This window comes from Rhynchophorus ferrugineus, unplaced genomic scaffold, assembly GCF_030347505.1.
Source record: "Rhynchophorus ferrugineus isolate W39M unplaced genomic scaffold, kcgeb_rfMv2 rfM6, whole genome shotgun sequence".
In the NCBI taxonomy this organism is placed as follows: Eukaryota; Metazoa; Arthropoda; class Insecta; order Coleoptera; family Curculionidae; genus Rhynchophorus; species Rhynchophorus ferrugineus.
Genome location: NW_027472585.1, coordinates 11,669,869 through 11,697,189, shown reverse-complemented (window position 1 = coordinate 11,697,189; position 27,321 = coordinate 11,669,869). Strand labels below are relative to the sequence as shown.

At 34.4% G+C, this 27,321-nt stretch overlaps 1 protein-coding gene across 2 annotated transcripts in view; it reads left to right on the top strand.

Moving 5' to 3' along the window:
- LOC143199176 (protein FAM135A) overlaps positions 1 to 26,981 on the top strand; it is a 41,901-nt gene extending 14,920 nt beyond the window's left edge. For both annotated transcript variants that reach the window (XM_076408998.1, XM_076408999.1), the window contains exons 2-17: positions 7,112 to 7,218; positions 7,274 to 7,459; positions 10,601 to 10,858; positions 11,196 to 11,225; positions 11,629 to 11,905; positions 11,963 to 12,222; positions 13,515 to 13,672; positions 15,558 to 16,554; positions 18,808 to 19,058; positions 21,595 to 21,705; positions 21,756 to 21,908; positions 24,350 to 24,520; positions 24,579 to 24,747; positions 24,796 to 25,007; positions 26,431 to 26,590; positions 26,650 to 26,981. In XM_076408998.1, coding sequence (XP_076265113.1) covers positions 7,142 to 7,218; positions 7,274 to 7,459; positions 10,601 to 10,858; positions 11,196 to 11,225; positions 11,629 to 11,905; positions 11,963 to 12,222; positions 13,515 to 13,672; positions 15,558 to 16,554; positions 18,808 to 19,058; positions 21,595 to 21,705; positions 21,756 to 21,908; positions 24,350 to 24,520; positions 24,579 to 24,747; positions 24,796 to 25,007; positions 26,431 to 26,590; positions 26,650 to 26,923 — 3,744 coding nt within the window. In that variant the 5' untranslated portion in view covers positions 7,112 to 7,141 and the 3' untranslated portion in view covers positions 26,924 to 26,981. The remainder of the gene's footprint in view (positions 1 to 7,111; positions 7,219 to 7,273; positions 7,460 to 10,600; positions 10,859 to 11,195; positions 11,226 to 11,628; positions 11,906 to 11,962; positions 12,223 to 13,514; positions 13,673 to 15,557; positions 16,555 to 18,807; positions 19,059 to 21,594; positions 21,706 to 21,755; positions 21,909 to 24,349; positions 24,521 to 24,578; positions 24,748 to 24,795; positions 25,008 to 26,430; positions 26,591 to 26,649) is intronic.
- The last annotated feature ends 340 nt before the right edge of the window (positions 26,982 to 27,321 follow it).

The following is a 27,321-nucleotide window of genomic DNA, read 5'->3' as shown; positions in this document are numbered from 1 at the left end:
TGTATCGTATTTTGTGAAACGATGAAAAATGGATCTACACAAATATTACTTCAAATGTCTACAGACGTCAATTGAACAATTTAAATGCTGTCTTATATTACAAGATAGACCGGCAACGCAAGTAAAAAAAGATCATCATCTGGCATGACAATGCTCCGTCTCACGTTGCAAGAGTTTTGAGGAATACACTGTTGCAGCTCGAATAATTCCAACAACCACTTATTGGGCAAATGGTGTCTATTAACGGAAACTAACGGGATAGCTTGATGTATGAGTAATTGATAATTTGCAGTTGCCAATATTCGAGGAAACCCGGAAAAGAATTGTCGTCGAGTATCAGTGTCGGGATTTTTAACCGACTTCGAAAAATGAGGACGTTTTTTGTTCGGCTGTATATATATTTTTTTAAAGTATGTTGGCCGAATTCTCCATCAATTATGGACCGATTTTCAAAATTCTTTTTTGATTCGAAAGAGTGCACCTCGGAAGAGGTGGTTCCATTGAAACCGAAACAGGATCAGATGAGAGAAGGGGGGAATTCGAAGGAAACCTTCAGTTGGTAGTAGTTACCACACAGTCTAGTTACTTATACAATCACAAACATACATTTACGACCATGCCCCAGCAGGATTCGAACCCGCGGCTATTGCAACAGTAGGAGGACCGTCCCATCGCCTTTACCACTGCGCCACCAAGCCGGCTCACAATATATATTGATATTTTTAATAGTCCTTTACAATTAGAAACCCGAATGCACTAAATATTTAAAAATAAGTACTAGTTTAAAGGGTTTATTAAAAATATTGGGTTCTTAATAGAGGGTGTTCTGTAATTTGTTCTGATACAGGATAGATGCTCACATATACATTGTCGAATTCTTCTCAAAAAATGCTTTTTTAAGTGAAAATATTATCAGAAGACATGGAAGCACCTAATAACTAAAGAATGTGAAAGTATATTCAAGAGATTAATAATTCTCGTTCCTTTAACATCGGCAGGAACGACAAAAGAATAATATTATTAATTAACGTTGTAACACTAATTAATTCCTCTTCGGATGTGCTCTTATTCGGATGAGCGATAAAGAGAACCGGAAAAACCTATATTTCTGCTCATACAATACCGTATTTACAATGGCGAGGAGGTAATGGGGGTTTCCAGCGCTCGCCAGTCGAAGAATAAAAATCGCATTTAATATTTAAAGTGCTGACTGAAGGGACCTTGTTCCAAAGTCGGCGGTTTTTAAAGTGGACTGCGCCAAGCTTTTTGTTAACTGCGACAGAACGACAGAAAATATATTTATTGTAGTTTCATCCTGATAGGAATATCTTCAATAGTTTTACCCCTCAGATAACTTCTAAATTTAATACATATCTATTTAACACATGATTTTATAATTATCTTGTACGTACCGCTTGTCTTAAATAATATTATTATAAGTTTAATAAATATTATCCATCGCTAACTTCTAGTGTTTCCTCGACTAATCGCGATTAATAAAAACCTGTTATCATTAAATACAATCTATTAATAGATCTATTGTAATAATATCTATTAGAAATTAACAAATGCGATCGATTGATTAATACAATTTTGAGGTATGGGGCGAGCATTGAGCTGATAAATTCTTTTATCGTGCCTTTTAGAATTTTCCGCCAATTTTTCTTCAATGTACACTTCAAAAACATTAGTATTAATCCGCATGGCCCTAAATTATGGTTTTGTTTGGTTGGAAGCACCAATGACAATTCGATACAAAAATTCCATTCACTTTACCAGATCAAAACAGTTTCAAGTCATAAGATAGATAGTCTTCCTTTTCTTATTCATCATTCCCTTTGATGCTTGTTAGGCCCTTGCGTATCAAAATTGCTAATTTTAAAATGGAAAAACCAAAACATATATTTCTAAAAAAGTAAAACTTTTCCAAAAAATATCTGCAAAAAAATCGTTAAACATTGGACATTTCGGTATTACTTGCACCATCTTTTGCTAACATAATACGAATTAACTCCAACTCTTAACATTGTTTATAATTTATACAAATTTAAATATCGAACTAGTAGTAATACTCACTCTTTAGTAACTAGTTTATATTCATATCAAAGTTATTTCATTAAAATATTTTGATAATCATGGAACTTTGAAAGAAACTTCACGGTAAACATATCCGATTAAAAAGTGACTGTGATTATTGATTAACTTTATTTATAAAGAAAGTTATGAAATCATAAAACACTGACATAATTACAGTTTCCTATTATCACTTGTTTCAGCCAATGAGTGAAAAGCATTTCCATTTTTATGAAGATTTTTGGAAGCTTTGGAAAAAGTGCGAATTGAAACTGTAGTACTACTAGAGATATAATAAGAACAAAATTCTTTAAATTAGTCCATAATTTGCTTTGATTCAATCTAAATAAATTTTTCAATTTCGACTTTCTAGTAACTAGACTAAAAATGAAACAGACAACATTTTGTTGCGGAGCTCTTAAAGCGAATTAAAAGCATTACAAATTTTAGATAACCATTTAATAATCAAATAAACAGACTAAAAACAAATCGAGGAGCAAATTAAAATCAAATCAAGAAGGAAACAAGACTCAAAGTAATAAGTGAAATCACATTTTACTAAGTGAGAATGACCATAGATGTACGTGCATTACGAAAAATTTGTCGCAACTGAAAAACTGAAAAGACAAAACTTATTGTAGGAAAATCCTGCTCAAATCCCTCTCCAATAATTATCAGGGAGCCCAGCAGTTAAATTAACTGTTTAAAGACTTTTATAACATATACGATCAGCAAAATTCAAAAGGAGAGAAAATAGCTACCTCGCGAATTGACTAAAAATATAATTTCGAACCTCTTCAACAGCGCGGTGTCATTGCTTTTTGAGGAAAAAAAGAGTTTGTGGCGTATGATGATTGGTAATAAAGTCTAGAACGTGCTCTGCATATTTTTGAGATCAGTAAAGTGTAGTATACGACGAACTGCTAATATTGTATGAAACTATTAAAAACCAAAAAATTGCAGATATTCCATCGACCTTCTACCGTTAAATAGCGAGACACAGTCGCAAAATCACCCCCTTCATCGTCCTAAGACTAATAAATAGCCAACGCACCAAACATAACGCCATCTGGTTACGATTGGCATTTTAAAATATTCAAAAAGTGCGAAAACGGATAGACGATTGGATTGGGTATGCTGTCAGAAATATTAGAATATGTTGCAGAAAACGGCGAAATTTTTTTTGTTTAATATAGAATATTGCACCAATATTTCAAAACAAATGTATCTCTAAGCTGAAAAAATGATCAAAATACATACAAAAAGCTGTTTTTATTGTATATTTAGCGATTTAAATTCCAGAGAACAGACACTACTACTTTAATAGACACAGATCTTCAGTGGTTAATATAATTGTTCACCCCCTACAGCACAAAAACCTTCCAAACCCAATTAGAACCAGTTAAAAGAGCCCCGACACGAAAGAAAAATGCAATTTAGCGAATTAAGAGGAAAAAGTCCAAGGAAATCCATTCGGGTCCATAAAAATTAGTCTCCGCTCGAGTGGGGTTGAATATTTAAGGTTTCCTCCCGTTAATCCCGGTATAATAACGACCTGGAACCTTCAAAATATGTTTTAGATTTTATCTCTTTTATATTTAAACGGCATTTTAAATTAGTAAATGTAAATTAATCGAACAAGTCTATGGAGAAACAAGAAAAATATACGCTGAACCGTGATGAAGATTTTTTTCCTGGCGAAACTAATTTAAGCGAGCGACAAATTGAATTTGCGCTTAAAATCATTTCAGGGCTTGTAGTAAATGATTATGGAAATTCTGCTGTTACCGCTGCTCTTGAAACCATTTAGGGCGACGATTACAACTGAAAGCAACTGCTCTTTATAAATACATGCACGCCTAGAAGTTCCCTTTTAGAATTCATTAAAAACATCAAAAGAGCAAAGAGCACTTTACATTTATCTGACATAAAATTTATTAAAAATTATAAATAGATAAACAGATAACCACAGATCGTACCAATTAATCAGTAATGTCATAGATATACTATTTAGTATATAGTATAGTCTCTAGTATCTAGTATTAAGTATTTATTGACTTTTTCTTCAAATACCGCCGATTTTGAGCGATTTCGTCTTTCAAAAGGTCTTAAAAAGGGTGTATGCTATGAAGTAGTCGCCGTTGATGGTCCTTCCTTTTTCAAGGTAGTCAATGAAAATTATTCCATGCACATCCCAAAATACAGACGTCAAAACACTGCCAGCCGACTGTTGCGTTTTCCCACGCTTTGGAGCGGGTTCATCGTGTGCAGTCCACTCGAATGACTGTCTATTGGATTTCGAAATCAAATGATGGAGCCATGTTTCATCCATTGTCACATATCGACGCAAAAACTCGGGTTTATTACTCTTGATCATCTTCAAACACTTCTCCAAATCATCAACTCGTCGTCGAGGCACCCACTTTGTACAGAGCTTTCTCATACCCAAATATTCATGAATGATATGATGTTCACGTTCAGTTGATTAAAGTGTCTGATATTTCATTCAATTTCAATTTACGCTCATTGAAAATCATTTTGTGGATTTTTTTAATGTTTTTGTCGGTAACAACCCCTTTTGGGCATCCACTGCGTTCACCATCTTCGGTGCTCATTTCACCACGTCTAAACTTAGCATACCATCCCTTGAATGGTTAATTTTCCTGGAGCAGTGTCCGGAAACTCGGCATCAAGCCAAGTTTTTGCTTCAACTGTATATTTTCCCTTCAAAAAGCAATATTTTATCAACACGCGAAATTCCCTTTTATACATCTTTTTCACAATAACAAAAGTTGCTTCACTGAAAATGCCATAATTTACAAAGTAATGCTCTAACAGCTGTCAATTTACACACGCATCTTTTGAGGGTTAGAACTAACTAATAAACATACGGATTTAATTATAGTAGCGCTATCTATGTGTCAGGCCGGGGACTTTTCAATTAAAACCTGTTAATATAAACAGAATAAATTATCCTCATAAATTATCCTAATATTTCTATTGGGACTCAAGTTAAAATGCTTTGATATATATTTTCGCCTATTATACAAAAAATTTTATATGAAAACCCTTTTATTCATTCATTCTTTCATTTTAAAATACTTTTAAAAAATTTAAAAAAATAGGAAAAAATCAAACAATATGTACTTAATTAACAATATATAAACACTACATTAATAAACCCTAATTATAGTTCTTGTATCTTATTCGTATATTTGAAGAGTATAATATATACCTTGAAATTCGCAAATTAACACAAAATCTCACTTGAAACTCAAAGTGAAATTTAACATTCATGCCTATATTCTTTTAATATTTCATATAGTGTATAAAATATTCTTTTTTAACGTAGGGTAGGTACTCAAGTTTTAAGAATATGCCTTACAGAACACACATCCTGTATTTTTTACCCCATTTACCTATGCTTCAAGACTTGTAGTATCACTTCTTTGTTTTGTACTGGGGAATTCAACTGGTGTACTTGTTGAATATTATGTAAATCTTTACGATTCAATAAATCTAGTCTTTTTAAATCGCCCGTGCTTAAGTTGCTCGAGTTTCAACCAATATAGCATCCAGTGGAATTTCAGCAGCTAATTTGGCAGCAATCATACTTCTATCTGATTCACCCTCACCTTTGATGCACTCTTATAAATTCCTGATCGACTACTCTAAAATCTAGAAGTCTCCAACCTTAAAAATCTTCAATCGGGCCAAACTTCAATGTTTCTTGTCCAATTTTAATGCTAAATGATCAACCTCAAGATATCAATAGAGGACCTCAAGTCATATCTATCCATACTTTTACTTTCGCAGAGTCAACTATGCCTAAAATATAATGAGTTTACTATAGATCTGAATCCAATTTGCAAAATAGAAATTGAATGGATACGCATCTGGATGGAATATTCTCAGAATGTCTGTTCAGATTAAAAAGTGTTATAATAGTTTTTTTTAATATTCACAAATCGATTATGTATTCGTTACTGCCTATCAATTATATTCAAAATATGAACAGTACAAGAACAAATAAACTAAAAACAACAAAATTATCAGCCTTACCAAACAGAGCTCCTACAAGTATCAGGCTCAGATCGAAAGCGGCTGTTGAAGTTCGTTGGTTTCTACCTCCTGATTTCTTGTAAATAGCAACATCGCAAAATCACGCAGAAACTACCGAAGTTTACCGAAAACCTGTTAGGATTCTCCAGAAATAGAAATTCTCCAACTACTGTTTCAACATATCTGTTGTAAAAGAATAACTAGTGTTAGGAACCATCAACTGAAAAAAGCGATTTAAGAACTGCGTTCTCTCCTAGACACAACCTCCTTCCTTACACAGAATATACGTTAAACAGTAAATTTAAGAAGACAAACAAAGACCCTCAAAATTCCTCAAGATTTAATGATTCAATTCATTGAACAATTAATAATATAAAAATATAAAATTGATTTCGAAAAAATTATTGCAATTAATATAAATGGCCTATTTCTGTCACTTTGAAAATGGTTACTTGGTCAGCAAAATGTATATACAAGATACCCTTGCTTCATGAAATAATTAAACTATTTGTTTTAAAGCCATGTATAGTATAATAAATGATCCATAATCCACTACATATCAAGTTAGCTTTGATGAAACATCTTGTCAAAGCATTACACAGAAAGAAAATTATTTTAAATACATTTGTAAGACATTTCCAAAACTGATTTAAAAAGAATTCTGGAAGTGAAGCTTGAAGTTTCAAGTTTTCTATTGGTTGTAGAACACTTTCCAGATTACCATAAAGTACCAGATCATAATTTTTTTTTAACAATCTTGAAAATCTTGAAAACTTTAAGATCAAATATAGATGAGACAGATTTCCTGAGACTCTGGGATATTATAGTGAGGAAAAATAAGAAACGCTTACAAAGCATGTTTTTCTAAAGTATAACATGAGTTTTACTACTTCCATGCACATTAATAAAACACTAAGACAAAATTATCAGCTTAGTATTAATATCTAATAGTTAAATTTTTGTTTTTTGTTTTCAGGGATGTAGCAGAAACGTTTTGTGGAATATTATGAGTGAACTGCAGTCAACTATTGAGTTTTCTGTAGAACTATACAAATTCTATAATGTTGACCTGTTCCAAAGAGGGTTAGTATCATTCGCTATTGACCCTTCGTTTTATTACAGCGTTTTGGCGTTTCAGCATGTATCAAATCCGATGCTCACTTAGAGTGGCCGCCAAACTGGGGGCGGAAGTGGAAGTGGCGACGCCAGAAGTGACTACCGGCCTGGGATCCGCCATCGTTTTGGGCAACTATGGCGCCTGCAGGCCCTTTCAGATTCTCTATCGGAACGAGGAAGTAGCCTTGAAGGATGTGGTGCTGTTTAGGTAATTTATATCTGATAAAGTATTACGTCATACGTCAATATTATTTCTTCTTTTCTATTGCCTTCTGTCTGTATCAACAGTGAGGCACAAGTTATAACATAATTTTCAATAATATCTATGTTACTAAATATATACTAAATATTAGATTGCTTTGTAGACAAATATAATATAATCTTAAATAATAATATTTTTTTATTATTTAATTATTACATTATTACTAGTCATTTCCGATTAACCTACTTAAATCTAGGTATATAACTAGGAGGACCCATCGGCCCTATCTTAGTCTCTGGCGAAATTATGTTTATACATGTTACTGCTGAATTTTATATTATATGCACCTCACTACACAATACTATACAAGATCAGATAGTTTGATTCTTTTGAGTATGTGTCCTGTTCTGGTGATATCCAAAAGTTGCAATACTTCAATATTCTCATGAGAATGGAGACTTCCTTCATGCCCCTTTACAATTTTCTTGACTGACTATGGATATTTGAATGTCTCAATATATGGTAATCAGTCCTATAGGATTTGGGTGGGCCCACAATACCCCTCAGGGCTTTGATACAAAAAATTTGTATTTTATTTATGTTACTCTTTGCAGAACATCTCCATAATTGAACTCCATATGAACATTTCAATATTTGCTTATATAATATCAATTTATTATGTACTGATAATTGTGATTTTCTTCCAATTAGCCAATACATTTTCCTATATTTCAATTCCAGTTCTTTTCTTCTCTTCTTTATATGTTCCTTCAAACGAAGTTTTGCATCAAGATTCATTCCGAGATATTTAGCGTTGTTGCTATATGTTATTGGTGCTTGTGGAGTCTGTTTATAGGTGAACTGCACATGTACAGATTTACTTTCATTAATTCTTATTTTCCAAGCTTGTGTCCAATTATTTATATTGTCACTTGCCTATTGTAATTATTGTGAGGCTTCTTCACTATTGTCTCCGACAGCTATAATCTCAGTATCATCAGCAAATATAGCCATCGTAATATTCTCCATTTGTGGTATATTACAAGTATAGAGTAGATAATGTATTGGCCCCAGTACATTTCCTTGTGGTCCTTAAGGTAACATTTTCTGTAGTTTATGAAAAAGCCCTTTATGCTAAACCTTATCGAAGGCTTGTACTATATCTAAGAATATAGCTGAGCAAACTTTTTTACTTTCGTAGGTTTTTCCAATAACATCTGTTAGTCTGTGAACCTGGTCAATTGTTGAATGCTTGTTAATAAACCCAAACCGGTGTCTTGGTATTAGGTTTTTTCTCTCTATAATCGGTTTTCTTCTTTTCAACAAGAGTTTTTCAAAAACCTTAGATATTATTGGCAGCAGTGATTCTGGTATAATTATAATTTCGGCCATCTTCCAAATGCCTGGGACATGTTTTAATCTAAATGATGTATTGATCATGTTGGTGAGCCTTATAATTCCCTTTCTTGGTAGTTTTTGCAGTAATTCTCCTATTAGTAAATCGTAGCCTGGTGATTTATTTGGTCGATTGGACTTCGGAGTGAAATGATGGAGCCATATTTCATTCTTTGTCACATATCGGTGGAAAAACTTGGGTTTATTACGCTTAATCATCTTCAAACACTGCTCCGAATCACCAGTTTGTCATTGTTTTTTGTCAAAACTGAGCTCGCTCGGCATCCAGTTTGCACAGAGCTTTTTCATACCCAAATATTAGTTAACGATACGATGTACACGTTCGTGATATCTTTAGAGTGTCTGCTATTTCATTCAATTTCAATTTACGGTCATTAAAAACTATTTTGTGGATTTTTTAAATGTTTTCGTCGGTAACAACTTGTTTAGGGCGTCCACTGCGTTCACCGTCTTCGGTGCTCCTTTCGCATGTCTAAACTTAGCATACCAATCCTTGATGGTTGATTTTCCTGGGGCAGTATCCGGAAACTCGGCATCAAGCCAAGATTTTGCTCAAACTGTATTTTTTTTCTTCAAAAAGCAATATTTCATCAACACGCGAAATTCCTTTTTATCCATTATTTCAGAATAACAAAAGTTGCTTTACTCAAAATGCTATAATTCACAAACTAATGCTCCGACCGCTGTCAAATTTATACACGCATCTTTCAAGTGTTAGGGCTAAATAAAAATCATATGGATTTAATTCTAGTAGCGCCATCTATGTGCCAGGCCGATAACTTTTCAATTGACCTGTTACACTCCGGATTATTTACGCGAAAGCAGTATAGCCAACATGCAACAAGATGTACTATATTGCATGGTGTTCAAATTATTTTGTCCATACTTTGTATATACTGACTTTGTTTTTTAAACTTTGACTTTGTTAAATTTTAAATAACTTATTTAAATGATTATCTAAGTGTCCCTTAGATAATAGTTATCATAAGTGTTAATTACTGAGTACTGGTAAATTATTAAACCTTTATGGGTAGTAAAAAAAATGTTTTTCATGCTTTCCTAACCGTATTTAACGGAGTGATGTCCTAAATTTCTAAAAATGAGCAATACACCTTCTCAATATTTTTCTTGCAATAAAAGTATACAACTAACTCCTAAATAATATATTGTAAATACTTCTTCAATATAATACTTCTTCAATTCGTAATGTTTAAACAGAACATGACGACTTCATTTAAATTTAGCCACACCAGCTGAAAGAGAGCCGCAACAAAACACAGGACAGGGAGATTTTTTAAAGAGCAAATGCGAGCGTTATAAATCAGACCTGACGCGGTAATAGACCGGCTGTTTAATGAAAGAGAGATGGCCGCCAGATTCCGGAAAGGTTTTCGGAAATTCCGAGCGGTATTAGCGTGGCGGTCGCGCCATATTTGCAATAAGGCGGGATTAATTGAGATATCAGGAGTCGCAGGAAGCGTGTTTGTTCGTCGGCAATATTGCGACGGATGAAAAATACGTCCGGAAGGTGTCTATGACGACCGTGAGGGTGTTGATTTAACATGCGATTGATTCGATATTTTAAGCTGCAGATATTACACATTCTTGCATTCCATTAAATGTTATTTAAACGATTTTTTCTCTTTAAAGTTTAAACATATATATATGTTGAAAATTTCCATTAATTTAATGTAATTAGACCTTTTTAGATTTAGACATCTTATCTTTCAGATGCCATATGCTGGTGGATGCAAATAATCTGCGCGAGTCTCTGGACAGGGCAGAATTCTCCATCATCCTGGATTTATGGTTCAGTGATTCGTCACCGGCTACTATGACGTTAGTGTCCTCCAGGACATTGCAGCTGAATTTCTCTCCAGTGGAGGGTCTCCACTATCATCTGCCGGTGGTCTTTGACTATTTCCATCTCTCTGCCGTGTCCGTAACAATCCATGCTGCACTTACCGCCCTACATCAGCCATCGATGAAGTAAGTTATTGTAAATGAAGACATACCAGTGATGTTCATCACATCTTATTTCCCTCTATTCTTAGTTATTCTAATCAATACCACATAGCTTAAAATTAATCATATAAATGACCTACAAAAGGAGAACAAAAAACCAGCTGAAAGAATTTTGTTTATTTATTGGACATTTTATTAGATAAAGAAAGCAAAAGATTATCAATTTTAATAACTTTAGTTTAATATACTCTGACAAATCTGTGGCTATAAATATTGCCAGAATACTATTCAAGCATCCTATGCTTTATCTGCTTCTGTTTTTAGACAATACTGATTAACACGATATTTTTTCCATTTTTAGAAAAGGCATTTTACGATATATGCAAAGTTGGTATGTATAAACAACATTAGACTACCGAAACAAACCATAGGGTGTAATTATACATATAGTATATCCAATAAAACAGCCAATGCACGTTATCAAATTAAATGACGTCAGCACGTCGCAATATTGCCTCATCAACTTTAAATTTTGATTTTATAATATATAGAATGCTTTAAAGAATTTTGAAGACAACAGGGTCTACCAGTACCAACACAAATCGAATTTTATAGAATGGTCACTTTTTAACTAAAAGACTTTAGCCAAAAGAACAAGCAGAAGAAATGCGCTCGAAGCGAACGAATTTACATTTTTACAAACTGCATATGGCATAAATTCGACGTCATCTATGACGTGTATCGGCCGTTTTATTGGAAGGACTATATTGCATGTGCGTCTGTATATATTTTAGTGCACCAAAATCATCAAAATCGTGGAGCAAAATCCGCACGAGTCACTGTTCCACATTAAACAATCCCGTCCTTCAAGTGAGCAGTCAAAAGTCTTATAATAAGATAAACGAATCTTCCCAAATATATTTAGAAGCGTACAACGTTCTTTTAGATGCCAGCAATAATCTGAAAACGACCATCAAAGAATACAAATATCTCTTGCTGCAACGCGAAGAGATCGTCTCGGATAACTACGATACTCTTATCGTTAAGTACAACGACTACGATAGCACGAAGGTAAGCGAGTTATAAATCATCCACTATCGGTCCTATCCGGCGACAATTTCGTTTCAGTTATTGAAAAGAAATCCCTATAAGCCCACTTCCAATCTACAGGAGCTGTGCGCGGATAACATCAAGTCGTGGAATTATTTTCTGTTAACGTTCAGTTGCAAAATCGCGATTCAGCAATTCCTGAGCAAGAAACACCATCATCTCAGGGTGCGTAGGTTTGCGGAACTATTTTTTCTGGTGTATAATCCGAGAAAATCCGCCGTCGATTGTTACGAGACTAAATATCATAAATATTTGGTTATATCTGAGCTACTCAAAAGGTTAGTATAATGTAAATTGTGTTCTAATTGGCGTGATTGAAGTTGCGAAAATGGAACAAGTTTTAACTAATAAGAAAATCAGCTTTAACTAAAACAAATGCAATAATTTCATTGCGACTTCTTCATTTCGGATATACATTCTCTTGAGCTATTTGATATGTCAAAAGAAGACTTATATTTGAAAAATTCGAAACATATTGAAAAAAAGCCGTCTACATATCATCACGTGTTATATTATCATCATCATCATCTATCCATACTCTATATCGCAACCAATACACTGTTATTGGTGTCGCAGGACTTCGAAATATTCTTGATTAAATCTTTCCACAGTTGGCGAATGACCCTAACTGTTCTGGCCTCGGACAATATTAGTCTTCTTTACTTTGGATCACTTTTTATGATCTTGATTTATTTTTATTAAAAAGGGTGATTTCACCACATTTTATTCGTCATATCAAATTCATTGTAATCTACGTCTCTAAATTTGTTCTTCAGCTGTGCACTGATTGTCGCTTTTCAAACGAATGAAATCATTCCTAAAATGCTTTCGAAGACAAACATGTAAAATTTGCCTTAATTGTCGCAACTCAAGAACTTCAAGCTTACAGATGTCGTAATGTAACAGGATAAACATCCGAAAGAAGCGGATTTCAGACTTAATTGTAAGGTTTCGTCTTTTTCAGGCATACCATTTTAGAGAAGCAAAACCTCCTAAAACTTCTTTCTTCTCTATTACTGATGTACTTACTCTAACTAGATCCTGTTGAGATGTATAGTAGAAGGTGATTTTCAGTCAGTTTTCAATACTCATACATTTTTTAAATGTAAACTTGATTTATCAACTTCAACTTCCAATAATAGTCAATAATTCTTCCAGTCGATATTGCAGTCCGTACGGTAATTTTAGGAAAATGAAATCCTGCTTTTCGCTGAACTCCTGATGCTCGCGTTTCGGATTTATCCACTTTAATAGCTTCAATAAGCTTCATCGGAAAACAACATATCGGCATACCTTAAAAACGCTCAATTGCTTGCTAGTTAAACCTCTGACTGGCTTAAGGGACTTCAGTTCTTATACTAATTTAATTGAAAATTTTATCCCCAATGTTATAATAACTTTTGAAAGAATTCGACAACGACAACGTAAAGACTATGTTTCTATCAAACATAATTTAAATCTACAGTTACAGTCTCGTCTAAGAGAGATAGATCACTTTTCAGTCAATAAGTTGTTAAATTGTTTTTTATGTTTATTGATTTCCTCTTAGCCAAATATTGTTCTCTTTTAGATCAAAATATATGCAACTGTTGCCGCCCTTACCTGTCCATTGCAGTTTTCTGGACGGTGATAGTACCTCTATGCCCATTATTTTCGAAGATCAATATCAGTATCCTTTTGGTTATGATAAAAGAACGTATGAACAATGTTCAGCACCAAAACTAGCAGGTAACGACAAGTAATATCATTTAAATCAAATTCATTTGAATCCAAACAATATCTTCTATCAAAAAGTTTATATTAACGAGTATCTGGGAATTGAAATCAGTATATAAATCATTTATCTGAATCTGGAAAATTTCTATAAAATTATCCATATAGTAAATTTAGCAAATATACTTGTTTTCATTCTTTGTTAACTATGAATGTAAAATTTAGGTGGCCTTTAAAATTGGTCCATAAGATTTCTGTGTAAATTTCATTAGTATATTTTATTAATAAACAGTATAGCTTCCATAAAGCAGCTAACCCTATTGAAAATAAATATTTAGAATTTCGGATTGTATTTAAAATTCAATACAATAAATAAAGTTTTATTTGGTCCTGAAGAAAAAATTAAAAATTAAATATTTAAAAAATATTAATAAATATGAAAGCTATAAAATAAAGGGACATATTATGAATATAACTGATCTCGCGAAAAAAACATTCTGTCCATATTCTCTCCAATAAAATCCTTTCTATATTCTGTCAAACTGTAGTTAGATTTAATTGATATTGAACCAGGACATTCGTTGAAGAGATAGTTCACAAAAGTTGGCAAATCCAAACAAAATTCGTTATTAGATGGACATCCTACTGCATGAACTAACTATGATTATTAGTAAACATATCTGGTTTAATCTGAAAGAGACCTATTGTCCGCAAGCAGTATTGAAGGGCATTGTTGTGTATGTAAATAGAACATTCTAATGATGAGAATGAGATCTGTGTTGAGATCTGAGAGTGGTTTATGTAAGGAGGGCAGGATAGATGCTCCCTATTTGACCAGAGCATCAGCATTCATGTTACCTGATGTGGAAAAGAATCCATACTGGAGAATCTTTGAATATCAAGGAAAAGACAGAATGTTTAGAAATTGAGACAGTTAAGGCTGGATGTTTTGAGGAAACACTGTAATGAGTGTCTATCATTGGAAAGAGTTACATATTAAAGTACTATTAAAATAGCGTATAAACCTGTAAACAGTATCAAATCATGGTCAGGCAGTTTAGAAAGAAATGCTACTCTGGTTACTGAAACACTAGAGCCAATGCCGTTTGCAGATTCGAAGCCATTTGTAAACATAAGGTTGTAGTCTATAATAGAATAGAACTCTTGGATTAGATAGGCAATGATGTGTCGATTGGTAACTCGAAAAATGTACATGGTGGAAAATTTAAAACTGACAAGACACAGGAAACTGTCTATGATAAACGAAGTTCCAGTTATAGAATAGAGTTTAGCATTTGGTTGATACTCGTTATGAGAGCTCCAATAAAAGGAAAAATGAAAGAGTGGATGGTAATTTCACCTAACAGACTTATAGTGGAGATACTACACATTATTTTATTAAAGATAGATTTAATGTATTTATTATAACAACAGAAGTAATCAGTTAGATACACTACAAACTATCACTAAACTGATATTAAAACATATCTGTGGTACTATAGGTAATATAGGTAATAATGTATGTTAAAAGAACACTACAAAGCTATATTACTTCATTTATTTTTGTAATTTCTTTTGCATAGACCTCACATAATGCTGACTTTCAACAACAATATTTAAAATGGGATTAGAATCTTAAAAATTAATTATTTTTATAGAAAGTCCTATAGAAAACAACTCTAGATAGTTGCTTAGGTAATATAACTAAATTCAGATTTTATGAAATAACGTAAGAACAATAGCGATTAAATATACTTTAACTTCTTGCATCTGAAATCAATATTATACTTCTAAAACAACATCAAAAATTCTTCAAAGGGCCTTGAACTACAAGCAGTTAACTACTTCATTTAATATCATATTATCTACCTCCAAATTACTATTACTCTTTTATTTTTAGGCCCTACAAACGTTAAAAGATCAAAAACCAGCGAGAACACAAGCTGTTCTTGCGGAATCAATATTTGGGAGCCGCAGAAGCAATACCAAAGAACAAGCGACTTCTACAAGTGGGACGACTGCTTCAGCAACACCGTGCCGACGCGCCACAGTAAATCGCTGGATCACCTTCAGGTCGTGTCCGCTAACAGTTTCCACATATCGATGTCCAACATCCAGAATGCCAACTCGGTGTCCAAACCTCACCATTCCGATTTGGAATCGGGCCGATTCTACAAGACGCAGATGCTGAAGAACGTCGCCAGCGAATACAGCTTGAAGCAACATCGGAAGAACGCGCTGGAGGGCGAGTTCGACGGGCAGAGGGTGTGCGAGTGTCCGATTAATAATTTCCGTTCTCTCAACATCAGACACAGTAAAAAGTACAAGAAAAGTGGCGATAAAATGCCGAAAAAGGACGATTCGGTCGAAATTAACGGTAAACAGGGTATCATGGTGAAATCGGCGAGTCAGACTGACGGCGAGACTGGATCGAACATTCTCCGTTCGACTTCGATGCAGATCTTCTCGCCCAAGAGGAAAACCAGCGACGATAAGCGGTTCAATTCTCTGATAAATCAAAAAACTCGTAATCAAACTAGGAAAAATGAAAATCTCGTAGAACTAGTGAACGGCACTAAAGTGACAAACAATCAAAGTCGAAAATCAAAAATGTTCGATATAGGTTCGACCAGTAGTTCAACCGAAAGCTTATCGCACGATTTGTTTCGTAAAGCGGACTCGTCGGACGACAGTCAAGCTTTGAACGGTACCATCCGGAAAGTGCGCAGTACCTCGTGTTTGACGGAAGAATTGTTTCCTCTGTTGGTTTCTTCTGGAACGGAATCCTTGCCCAATATAAGCCCGAAGTTGGAGGAGAAATTTGATTATACAAGGACCAAGTATTACAGCAGTGGTTCATCGTCAACAAGTGAACAAAGCGGCTGGATTACCTCCAGGTAAAAAATAATGTTAATCACTGTAAACAAATTAGAGAGCATTATAGAGCCTATTTAATAATACGGTCGTTATTCAAGAAAAAATATAGATTAGTTTAAATTTCCATCATAGGTACCTGTAGAGAAGAGATGTGATGTGTGAAGAGATTTAATGTGAAAGCATTTGTTTGGTTATCTTATGGCAAATATATATTGGCCTATAAATTGATTTTTTTTATTGGTGCATTATTGTGAAAAACTGGTACAATGCATTTATGTACGAGGGTGGTACAAATGTGATCGAGACAAATACTCACATAAAAAATTTACAAACGTTTACAATTTTTCTAAGTACTGTATTTTTCCCGTCACTAATTACGCAGTTTGTCCATCTTTCCGAAATTTTTTTGATGTTGTTGTTTCTTGAATCTTTGACCTCCGAGGACTTCTTTCAGTGGTCCAAACACGTAGCAATCGCAGGATGATACATACGGACTGTAAGGGGGAGGGCGTTCCAGTACCTCCTAACCTAATTCCGATATTATAGGGAGCGTGAGACGCGCGGTATGAGGGCGCGCGTTATCCTGGAGAGGAATCGCACTTAGTCTGAGAAAGCTCCTCCGTTTCGAGAAATAAGTGGGTTTCACGTGTGTTTTTAGAAGGTTAGAGTAGTATGCAACATTAATAGTACGTTGGGTGCGCAGGAAATCGACGTACAGCACGCCCACACCGTACACAGAACCTTACCCGCGGACCTGGTTGTCTTCGCTTTGACTGGCGCCCCTTCCTCCTTCTTTAGACAACATCTTGCTTTCGGAGTGTAATAATGTACCCATGTCTCGTCTGTAGTTAAGACTCGCGTTAAGAAACCGTCCCCTCCGCCTCGTATCATGTCAGCAAGCGGCAACGAACTTTCAACCACGTAAATTTTTGCTCGAAGTTCAATAGTTTAGTTTTTAGTATTGCCCATCGATAGGCGCTATTTTTTCCTTTCTTCAGTCAATTTACGGATTCCAAAAGATCTTCATAATAAGTGCTCAGATAGATCATGACTCATATATTAGAAGAAATAATAATCAGAGGGCAAAGTCTAATAATAATCAGTCTGGGGAATAGGATGTATAAAGTAGTACCTCCCATTTTAATGTTACCAAGTATATTTTCACCGGTTTCTCAGCATGTAGTCGAGCGCTATCATGCTGAAGAATAGCATTTTTATGTCTTTGTTCATATTCTAGCCCCTTTTCACTTAATGCTTTGAAATTCTGGTTATCGAAATTATTTACACACATTATTCACATGTGAAAATCGATGGTGTATAATACCTTACACGTCACTCGATTACATTTAACCACCTTTTCCTTCAAATTGAATTAACAAAGTAGTACTTCCCGCAAATGCTATATCCTCGCTACAAATTCAGACCTTCTCAATGCAATGCAATATATTTTTGTTCACACTTCGACGAAAGTAATAGGTGCAATATGAAGGCTGTCAGTGAGCTTACCACTTCCACAGCGCTACTGTACTTCCTTTACCTAACCTCATATCCTGTCCATTTTCCCGTCGACCACAAGTATCAGTTTAAGTCAAAATAAACCAGTTTTTCTTCAACCAGTGTTTTTAGTTCACGTGCAAAGTCCTTCCAAAAATAGTAGTGAGTGTTCGGACAAACAATCGCACAGGCAACTACACATTCCGACCGACCAGACGAACATTCATACAATACCAATCCTGTATAGTTCTTGAATTACTGTTTAAATTTTCATTTAAAAAAACGCACAGTCTGTTTGTTCTTATATTATTACTGGTCGTTGCCGATTAACACAAAAATTATTTTTACAATATCGTATATCTAGGGCCTATCGGTCTTACCTTAGTCTCTAATAATGTTTATGTATTGATATACAAGGGTTGGTCAAATTATTTATATTGTCACTTTCCTGTTGTAATTTTCGTGTGGCATCTTCACTATCATCTCCGACAGCAAGAATTCCCTTTGTGGTATATAACCTGTGTACACTTCCTTGTGGTACATATGCTGTAACTTCCTTTATAAATAAAACATAAAACTCCAAACTTAAAAGAACACATTATACTGAACTGAACATAAAACAATACATAATGGTATAATTGTTAATGAGAAATATAGAAATATAAAGACAAATTTAAAAGAAATATTGTAAAACAAACTGTAATATCAATTATATGTCGTTATAATTTTTTGTTAGTATATTTTATATATCCTTCTAATGTATTTACTTATTATTTCAGAAGCAGTTCGATTGCTTCGAGTACTGATATAACAAATCCTGCCACAAGTGCTCTAGAATCAAAACTAGATAAATTACAAAAAGAACTAATCAACCTGTCCGCTGAAACTCGAAGATTAAACAAAAGCAATGGTGGAAATAAGAGGGAGGACAACAGAATTAAGTTGAGATCGAAAATATATTTAGAGAACTCATCTAAAATAGAAACGGGTAAAGATAAGGAACAAAAAATCGATATATCATTATATAAAGGTAAGTTATTAGTCACATCTTACCTTAAAAGGTTTAATAGAATCGAAATTATATCATTTTGTTTTAAACCAATTAGTCAAAAAGTAAAATAGTAGCGAATCTGAAATTTTACAATAAAGTTTTATATACTAAATCAAGATTTTACTGAACTAATCGATACTTTATATAATTTTGTTTTAAACAAATCAATCAGTGTCGAATTTAAAAATTTTTATTATAATGTTTGGTATATTAAATTTAGGTTTTTACAGCATTTGATCAAGGATGTAATTAGTAACCTAAATTGTATTAAGATAATTCGAACGATAATATTTATTTGAAAAGTAAAAATGTTTGTGAATACTTTTATGTGTTAATTAGAATAATAAATTACTAGATTGCCTTTTGAAATATTAGAAATTGTTTGTTATTTTCAATATTCTCATAAATCGTTTATCAAAATAATTAAAACAATAATATTTATTTGAAAAGTACTAGATTGCCTATTTAAATCTTCCATTTTTATCGCATCTTCAGACCGAGGTATGATATTTTCTGGAACCAGGGGTGACCGTCAAGTATCTGTGTCGGAGTTTTATAGGTCCAGCTCCATTGTTGAGTCCTTGATTGAGGGTTTGGTATTTTCTCTTTTGATGTTGAGAATTCCATAATTCTGTAAAAACCTTTTGTTTTCTGGGGAATACCATACTATTTACAAAGGCGAATTCACATTGTTGTTATCGCTATAAATCTCCTGATCTCATTCGCTTGGTCCAGTAATTATCCGTAATATAGGTTTGTTAAATATCTTAATTTAACCCCATATTTTCAACTCAATGCTCCAAAGTATAGCTTTTTGATTTTAAGTATAATCTGCTCAGGCACTTTCTAACGCTTTACTCTCTTCAATTTTCTGACCAAGATCTAGAAGCTGGAGCATCTCAGCATTGATATGCTGATGGGGACTCTATTCATGTATTTGGGATAGTCCTGGATAACGTTATCGACAGTTTCTACCTTCACATCGTTATGAAGATTGTCATTACGAATGTACCACGGAGTATCAAAAATGCCTTATAGTACCTTATTTTGAAATTTTTGTATGATATTTCTATTGCTTTGATTGAACCAACCCCAGAATTGAACACCATACTGATTTCAAGACTTGTTGGTAAAGTTAAAGCTTATTATATACTGACAGGGCAGAATACTATTTTGAACATATTCAGTACATTTTCTGTACTACAGCTTGAGTTCTTCATATTTTTTTCTTAGCATGTGGCTTCCACCTGAGCCATGCCAAGATATTTGCTGATTTATACATACTAGCCGATGCTTGATTATTTTGTTGTTGAAATCAATATGGACTAATTTATTTTTATTCATTTTTATGCACTATTTTGCAGCGTTGTAGTCCAGCAATACCTGTTTGTAACTTTTCAGTTCATTCAGTATTGTTATAGGATGGCTAGAATTGCAGTGTCATTTGAAAATGTAGCAGCAACATTTTCATTGAATATAGTCAAATCCCGAGTATACAGCAGATAAAGGATTTGACCCAATACACTTCTCTGTTGTTACTTGTATTTTCCCCAATCAAAAGTTCCCCAAGTCTCTGATACTCTGAGCTATCGGTCAGCTATATATGCCAAATCCTCATGTCAAACCATTATTGGAAGTTTGAGCAACATCTAAAAATATTGCAGAACAAATTTTATTTTCTTCTAATGACTTTAATATGATATTGGTGATTATATGGACTTGATCAATCGTGGAATGTTGTTTCCTAAAACCAAATTGATGATCCGGAATCAGATAATATTCCTCAGTGATTGCTTTTATCTATTTCAATAGAAATTTTTGGAGTAACTTGGACATAATTTATTTAACGTCATGGGATTGAAACAAGGTGGTCTGCAAATCTTGTAGACTGTTCCTGATTTTATCTTGGCCAGCTCCCATCCACATTTTTTATCGGAGTCGTTTGTATGGTAGGTCCTTCTAAGTTTCTGGTAGCTTTCTAAGTACACCCAGAAATTCACTCATGTGTCATGTTTTAGTTGTTTTATTTCGTATATCAGTTGAGATGTACAGTTTAGTTTTATTCTGATAAGTCCTGGAATAATGCAATTTCCTCCTCGCTTCGTTTTTATTTCTGGGGTATTTTGCCACTCTGAGTGCTGAATATCCTCGATCAACTTCTCCGCCTCAAAATTCAGTTCATCCTCAGTGTGCATCCAGCCTCCCAAGTTGATTTTTTCTTCTAATGCCACTCCAAAGCCTATCCAATCCGTTCTTCTATTAACGGTTCTTCGTTGGTTACATAGCGATAAGCATTGGTAATTAATTGAAGAATTTTGTTTCGAGATTGTTTATGCTTTGATTGCTTTGATGTTTTGTCCCATATTTAAACCACGTATGTAAAGAGGCTTTTAATAACAGAGCTTTTAATAAACGAATTAACTAACCAGTTTTTGATTTTGAGTCCAATCTGCTCTGCTTTTATTTAACGTGATGTAATTTTTCATATATAGAACATATTCATACATTATTGCAGGCTGTGAATTTAATCAAACCCCCGTGAGCGTTTATGATGACGACATCGCGTTACCCCCTCCGAAACAATTCCGAGATTTGGCCTCTCCTTCCAGTTCGATTACGACTAATGGTAAGCCAGTCGTAATTTCAATAAACGCAGTACAAACCCAACCTTTTCAGATAATGACGAAGTCGACGATGCTGCGGAGGTACCGGAAGAAGAAATCAACGCCGTAGATAATCTACTTTATCACGTGATTGATACACAAACGACACTGGAGCCACAATCGAGTCAATTCAGGTTGAAGAATAACGGCGAGACTGAACATGAAGGTATTTTCTTCAGTTTCATCAAACAGTTTGAGGATATATTATTTCGGCTTTATGGTTTATCAACAACGCTTCGAAAGAAAGGTTTTAACTGTCTGTAGTTAGTGGTAATGGTTTAATTTTTCGCTGTATTTGTTTTTAATCCAAATAGGATCATTAACATTTCGCAAATCGTTTGCTTTTTCATTCTGAGTTGGAATAATTAAGGATCGATTTTATTTATGTATTCGTCTTCTAGACTATTATCTGTATATCTTCCTTCTGATTTTATTATTCTCAATATTCAATTTTTTATTTTTCTCGCTGATCTTGTCCGGCCTTTCATTATTTCGTTTTTATTCCCCCCTTATCTCTTGTTATAATTCCTTTTGAAATATTTCTCCTCTATCTAGTCTAGTCTAGTCCTCTATAAAGCCTATCTCCGACCTGTGGGCTTGTTTTAGATTTTGCTCTCTTCCTAAATGCGCTCTGTCGTTCTGTGGTTGATTTTCTCAATTAAGCTTCATCTATGATTCTTTACTATTCATTTCTCGAACGATTATACCACCACGGTATTATGCGTCAATCTGGCAACGCGTTTCTCAAGACGTGCCGCAGCACTTAAAATTTTCTAGCGATCCTTGCATATAGCTTATTTAACTCGATACTACTGTTACCTATATCTACAATTAACAGGTCATTTGAAAAGTCCCCGGCGTGACACATAGATGACGCTATTAGAATTAAATCCATATGTTTTTTAGTTAGCTCTAATCCTCAAAAGATGAGTGTATAAATTTGACAGCTGTCGGATCATTAGTTTGTGAAACAACTTTTGTTATTGTGAAAAAAAAATGGACAAAAAGGAATTTCGCGTGTTGATCAAATATTGGTTTTTGAAGGGAAAATATAGTTGTAGCAAGAACTTGGCTTGATGCCGAGTTTCCGGACACTGTCCCAGGAAAATCAAACATCAAGGATTAGTATCACCAAATGAACACCGAAGATGGTGAACGCAGTGGACGCCCAAAAGTGGTTGTTACCGACGAAAACATTAAAAAAATTCACAAAAGGATTTTGAATGACCGTAAAATGAAATTGAATAAAATAGCAGACACTCTAAAGATCAGCTGAACGTGTACGTCATATAATTCACGAATATTTAGGTATGAGAAAGCTCTGTGCAAAAACGTGGGCGCCCGCGAGCTCACGTTTGACCAAAAACAACGACGAGTTGATGATTCAGAGCAGTTTTTAAAGATGATTAAGCGAAATATACCATATATAAGTTTTTGCGTCGGTATCACTCAGAAGTCCAATCGACAGTCATCCCCCTTTCCAAAGCGTGGGAAAACGCAACAGTCGGCTGGTAAGGTTATGGCGTCTGTATTTTGGGATGCGCATGGAATAATTTTCATTGACTACCTTGAAAAAGGAAGGACCAACAACAGCGACTATTACATAGCGTTACTGGACCGTTTGAAGGACGAAATCGAAGAAAAACGGCCGCATTTGAAGAAAAAGAATGTGCTGCTTCTCTAAGACAATGCACCATGTAACAAGTCAGTGAAAACTATAGCAAAAATCCATGAATTCACCTCATCCACAGTATTCTCCAGAGATCTGGCTCTCAGCGACTATTTCCTGTTCTCAAATCTCAAAAGAATGCTCGCTGGGAAGAAATGTTCGTCGAATGAAAAGGTGATCGCCAAAACTAAGGCCTATTTTGAAGCAAATGACAAATCGTACTACAAAAATGGTATCGAAAAGGAGGGTCGCTATAATGAGTGTATTACCCTTAAAGGGAATAATATTGAATAAAAAAAACTAATTTTGCCAAAAAAATGTGTTTTACTATGGTAGGCGGGGGACCCTTCAATTGACCTGATCAATGGCCAACCTATAAGTTTAAATATATATTTTAGTATTTTTAACTTGTTTTAATACTTAGTACCACATTGTACCACATTATGGTGTTTAGTGTCTATTTTTTCTTATTCTATATATACATTTCGTCCACTTTTCCTCTAATTTCTGCTTAGATTTTGCTCGACTGGAGTCTGCCTTCTTCTTGAATTGAAGTTGAATCATGTTTGAAATCTTTTCTTATTTCTTTACTTCTCATCCTGTCTATCTTCTCTCATCCTGTCGTCTGATACACCCCTTACTCTTGTGAAATGTTTCATTTCTACAGCGTGTATCTCACTTTCATCTTTCTTTGACAGTGCCCACGTCTCACAACCGAATAATAGGTTTGGTCTGTAAATTATTTTGTACCCTTCCATTTTAGTTTACTTGATATTAATGAATTTGCTATTTATATCGAAGTACAAATTCATGGGTTTTTCGAATTATGGCATTCAATTCTGTTCTAGACATTTTTTCAAATATTTATGTCTACAAAACCATCTATATATTAATATATTGATTTAAACAAGCTTCATATAATAAAAACATCGCTTCAGATTTCAACTTTTACAAAGGCAACAACGAGTCCTTAAAGACGTTCCTAAAAGCAAAGAAAGAATTCAAAAGTCAATTAAATTTCCAAGGACTCCTTTATTCTGATCTCAATACATACGCCTCCACAGTGCCCTACTTCCATATCGCTGACGAGTTTCGGATATTTTCACCAGGTTTGTCGTAATTTAGCGAACTAGCCTAGATATTTTGTAAGTTGTGTTATGTTTACAGAGGGAATGCATTTGGTCATCTGCGTCCATGGCCTCGATGGTAATTCCGCCGATCTAAGGTTGGTGAAGACTTATCTGGAAATGGGTCTTCCTGGAGCCTATCTCGATTTTTTAATGTCTGAGAGAAATCAGGGTGACACCTTTAGTGACTTTGATACTATGACTGATCGGTAAGAAATCATTGTGTAAAGTAGACGTGTTTTAATCGCCTCTAACAGTTTAGTTAGTGAAATTCTACACTATTTGGACTCCAGCAGTATTCGGCCGACTCGTGTTAGTTTCGTCGGTCACTCGTTGGGCAACATAATCATACGGTCTGCTTTAACCAGACCTCAAATGAAGTTTCTTCTTCCAAGACTGCATACTTTTTTATCACTTTCTGGACCACATTTAGGAACTTTATACAACAGTAGCGGATTAGTTAATATGGGTAAGTAGATAACGGAGGGTGTTTCGATAAGGGCGGATCGATGTTGGCGTACCATTCTTACGCTTTTACCATCGTTTTCATAGACTTGTGGCATCATTCATTTTCAAGATGACAATGTGAAAGAACATTACAAGCGCTATAATATTAAAAATAACCCTCAGATCATCGTTATGATTTTGACATATGTCGCAATTAAAAGGAAAAAATAATTACTGAATACTATTATACAACAAGAACAGCGATTGAAACAGTCGATAGTAAACAGTAGTTAGTTACTAAACAGTCGATAGTCAATTTCAGTCGAAAGTTTCCAACTCTAGAATATATATAGTCTATTCAAAGTTGTTTTGTACATACGTCGTCAAGATGTTTAATGTGTTGCCTGTAGCAATTTATAAATTCGTTTCAGAATCAGGCATTATTTTCCTTCTCATTTTATTGTAATTAAAAAGAGACACAATGCTGCCTGATTAGTTCCAACACGTAAACGAATGAGCCTGTCAAAGTCATAATCGGATAAGAGGTTATAATTAACTGTAGTTTTTAGTTGTACTATAATGTTAAAATAAATTATATTTGACAACATTTTTGGTCAATCATTACAATTTATTTAGATTGGAATTCTGTTGTATGTCAAAGCCAAACTGAACTGAAACTCAGAGTTGGTGCGGCAACTTTGCGACGTTCCGACGTCACAAATTTAGATGACGTATGTACAAAATAACTTTGAATAGACTATAGGTTTAGTTTAGAGAGATTAGAGAGAGACAGAAATTACCAAATCAGGATCTCTCGGTAGCAATTTTTGGACTAATTGAATTTTGTACGGGAACATTTTCAAAATTCGCCTTAAACGGTGTGCAGAAATGTGTCACTAGGAACCACGTCTCCGAATTGATGTTTCTGGCGACTCTGCAACACCATCACGCCCCAAAGCCATATTTTCGGCGTTACGAGACATCCGTTGTCTCCTAGAACGAGGCCTATCTGCTGTCGTACCGTATTATCGAATATTCACATGTAAACGATGAAATGTAGTTTTACGAGGTACTGGACGATTAGAATATTTTTAACGCAATTTCCACTGAGTGCATAATAAATATAGTCACTATTTCTGCTCATTCTTGTGGCGTATATTTATCCATAATAAAATTTAGATGTCTACAAAAGACAATAGCGAAACTAAGCTAAACGTCATATAATCAAGATGGCACATAATCAAGACATTCGTAATGATAATCTGCATAAAGACCTGAATGTAGAAACTATTTCAATATAAAAACAAACACTACCTTCAACAAGTCATCATCAAAAACATACCTCCTGTTATCGACCCGCCCTCTTTGGAACGCTCTACGTACAAGGGGTAGAATAGAAGTATACATAGATATATTGTATAAAATCGTTGCATTTTTTTATACAGGTATGTGGTTTATGCAAAAATGGAAAAAATCTGGGTCTTTACTACAATTATGTCTGAAAGACTCTCATGATCCACAACAATCATTTCTATATCGCCTTAGTCAAAGAAGTACTTTACATCATTTCAAAAATATTCTACTTTGTGGATCCGGACAAGATAGGTACCACCAAGGTGTTTAATCCAGCCTTCAACCGCTCATTCCCGTTCCTCTTGTTGCAGATACGTTCCATTGCATTCAGCTAGGATAGAGCTTTGTAAAGAGTCGTTGAAAGACACATCAGAGCAGGGTACCATTTATCGGAAAATGGTCCACAACATTATGCAACCGATAATAGCACAGAAGGATCTGAAGTTGGTACGATACGACATTCACCATGCCTTACCAAATACTGCGAATGCTCTGATAGGACGAGCTGCTCACATCGCAGTTCTAGACTCAGAGATTTTTATCGAAAAGTTCATGGTCGTAGTCGGCATTAAGTACTTCCGTTAGTCTCGTGTTTTCTTTTGTAAGCGTTTTTTCTATATTTTAAATAAAACATCTTTGAAAACTCCATTAGTTTTATTAAGTACATCTTTATTAATTATATCCTTAAATATATTCATACCTCCTAGTGCTATTTTACGAGGCCTACCCTAAACGTTAGTAATTCGGTAATTGTAGTTTTCTATAATAAAAGCCCAGAAAAAAAATTGTATATCCTGTATAATACTTTAAACAATAACAATTGTTTTGCTGTGTGATAACAGACTATTAGCGTAAGATAGTTACAGAAATCTATATTGTACTGTAAATCAAAGCATAAAATTTACGTGCCGCCCTCTCCGTTCGTTTGAACACCTACTACAACATATTGTAGAAATATGTAACGCTGTACAGAAACCTGTCAT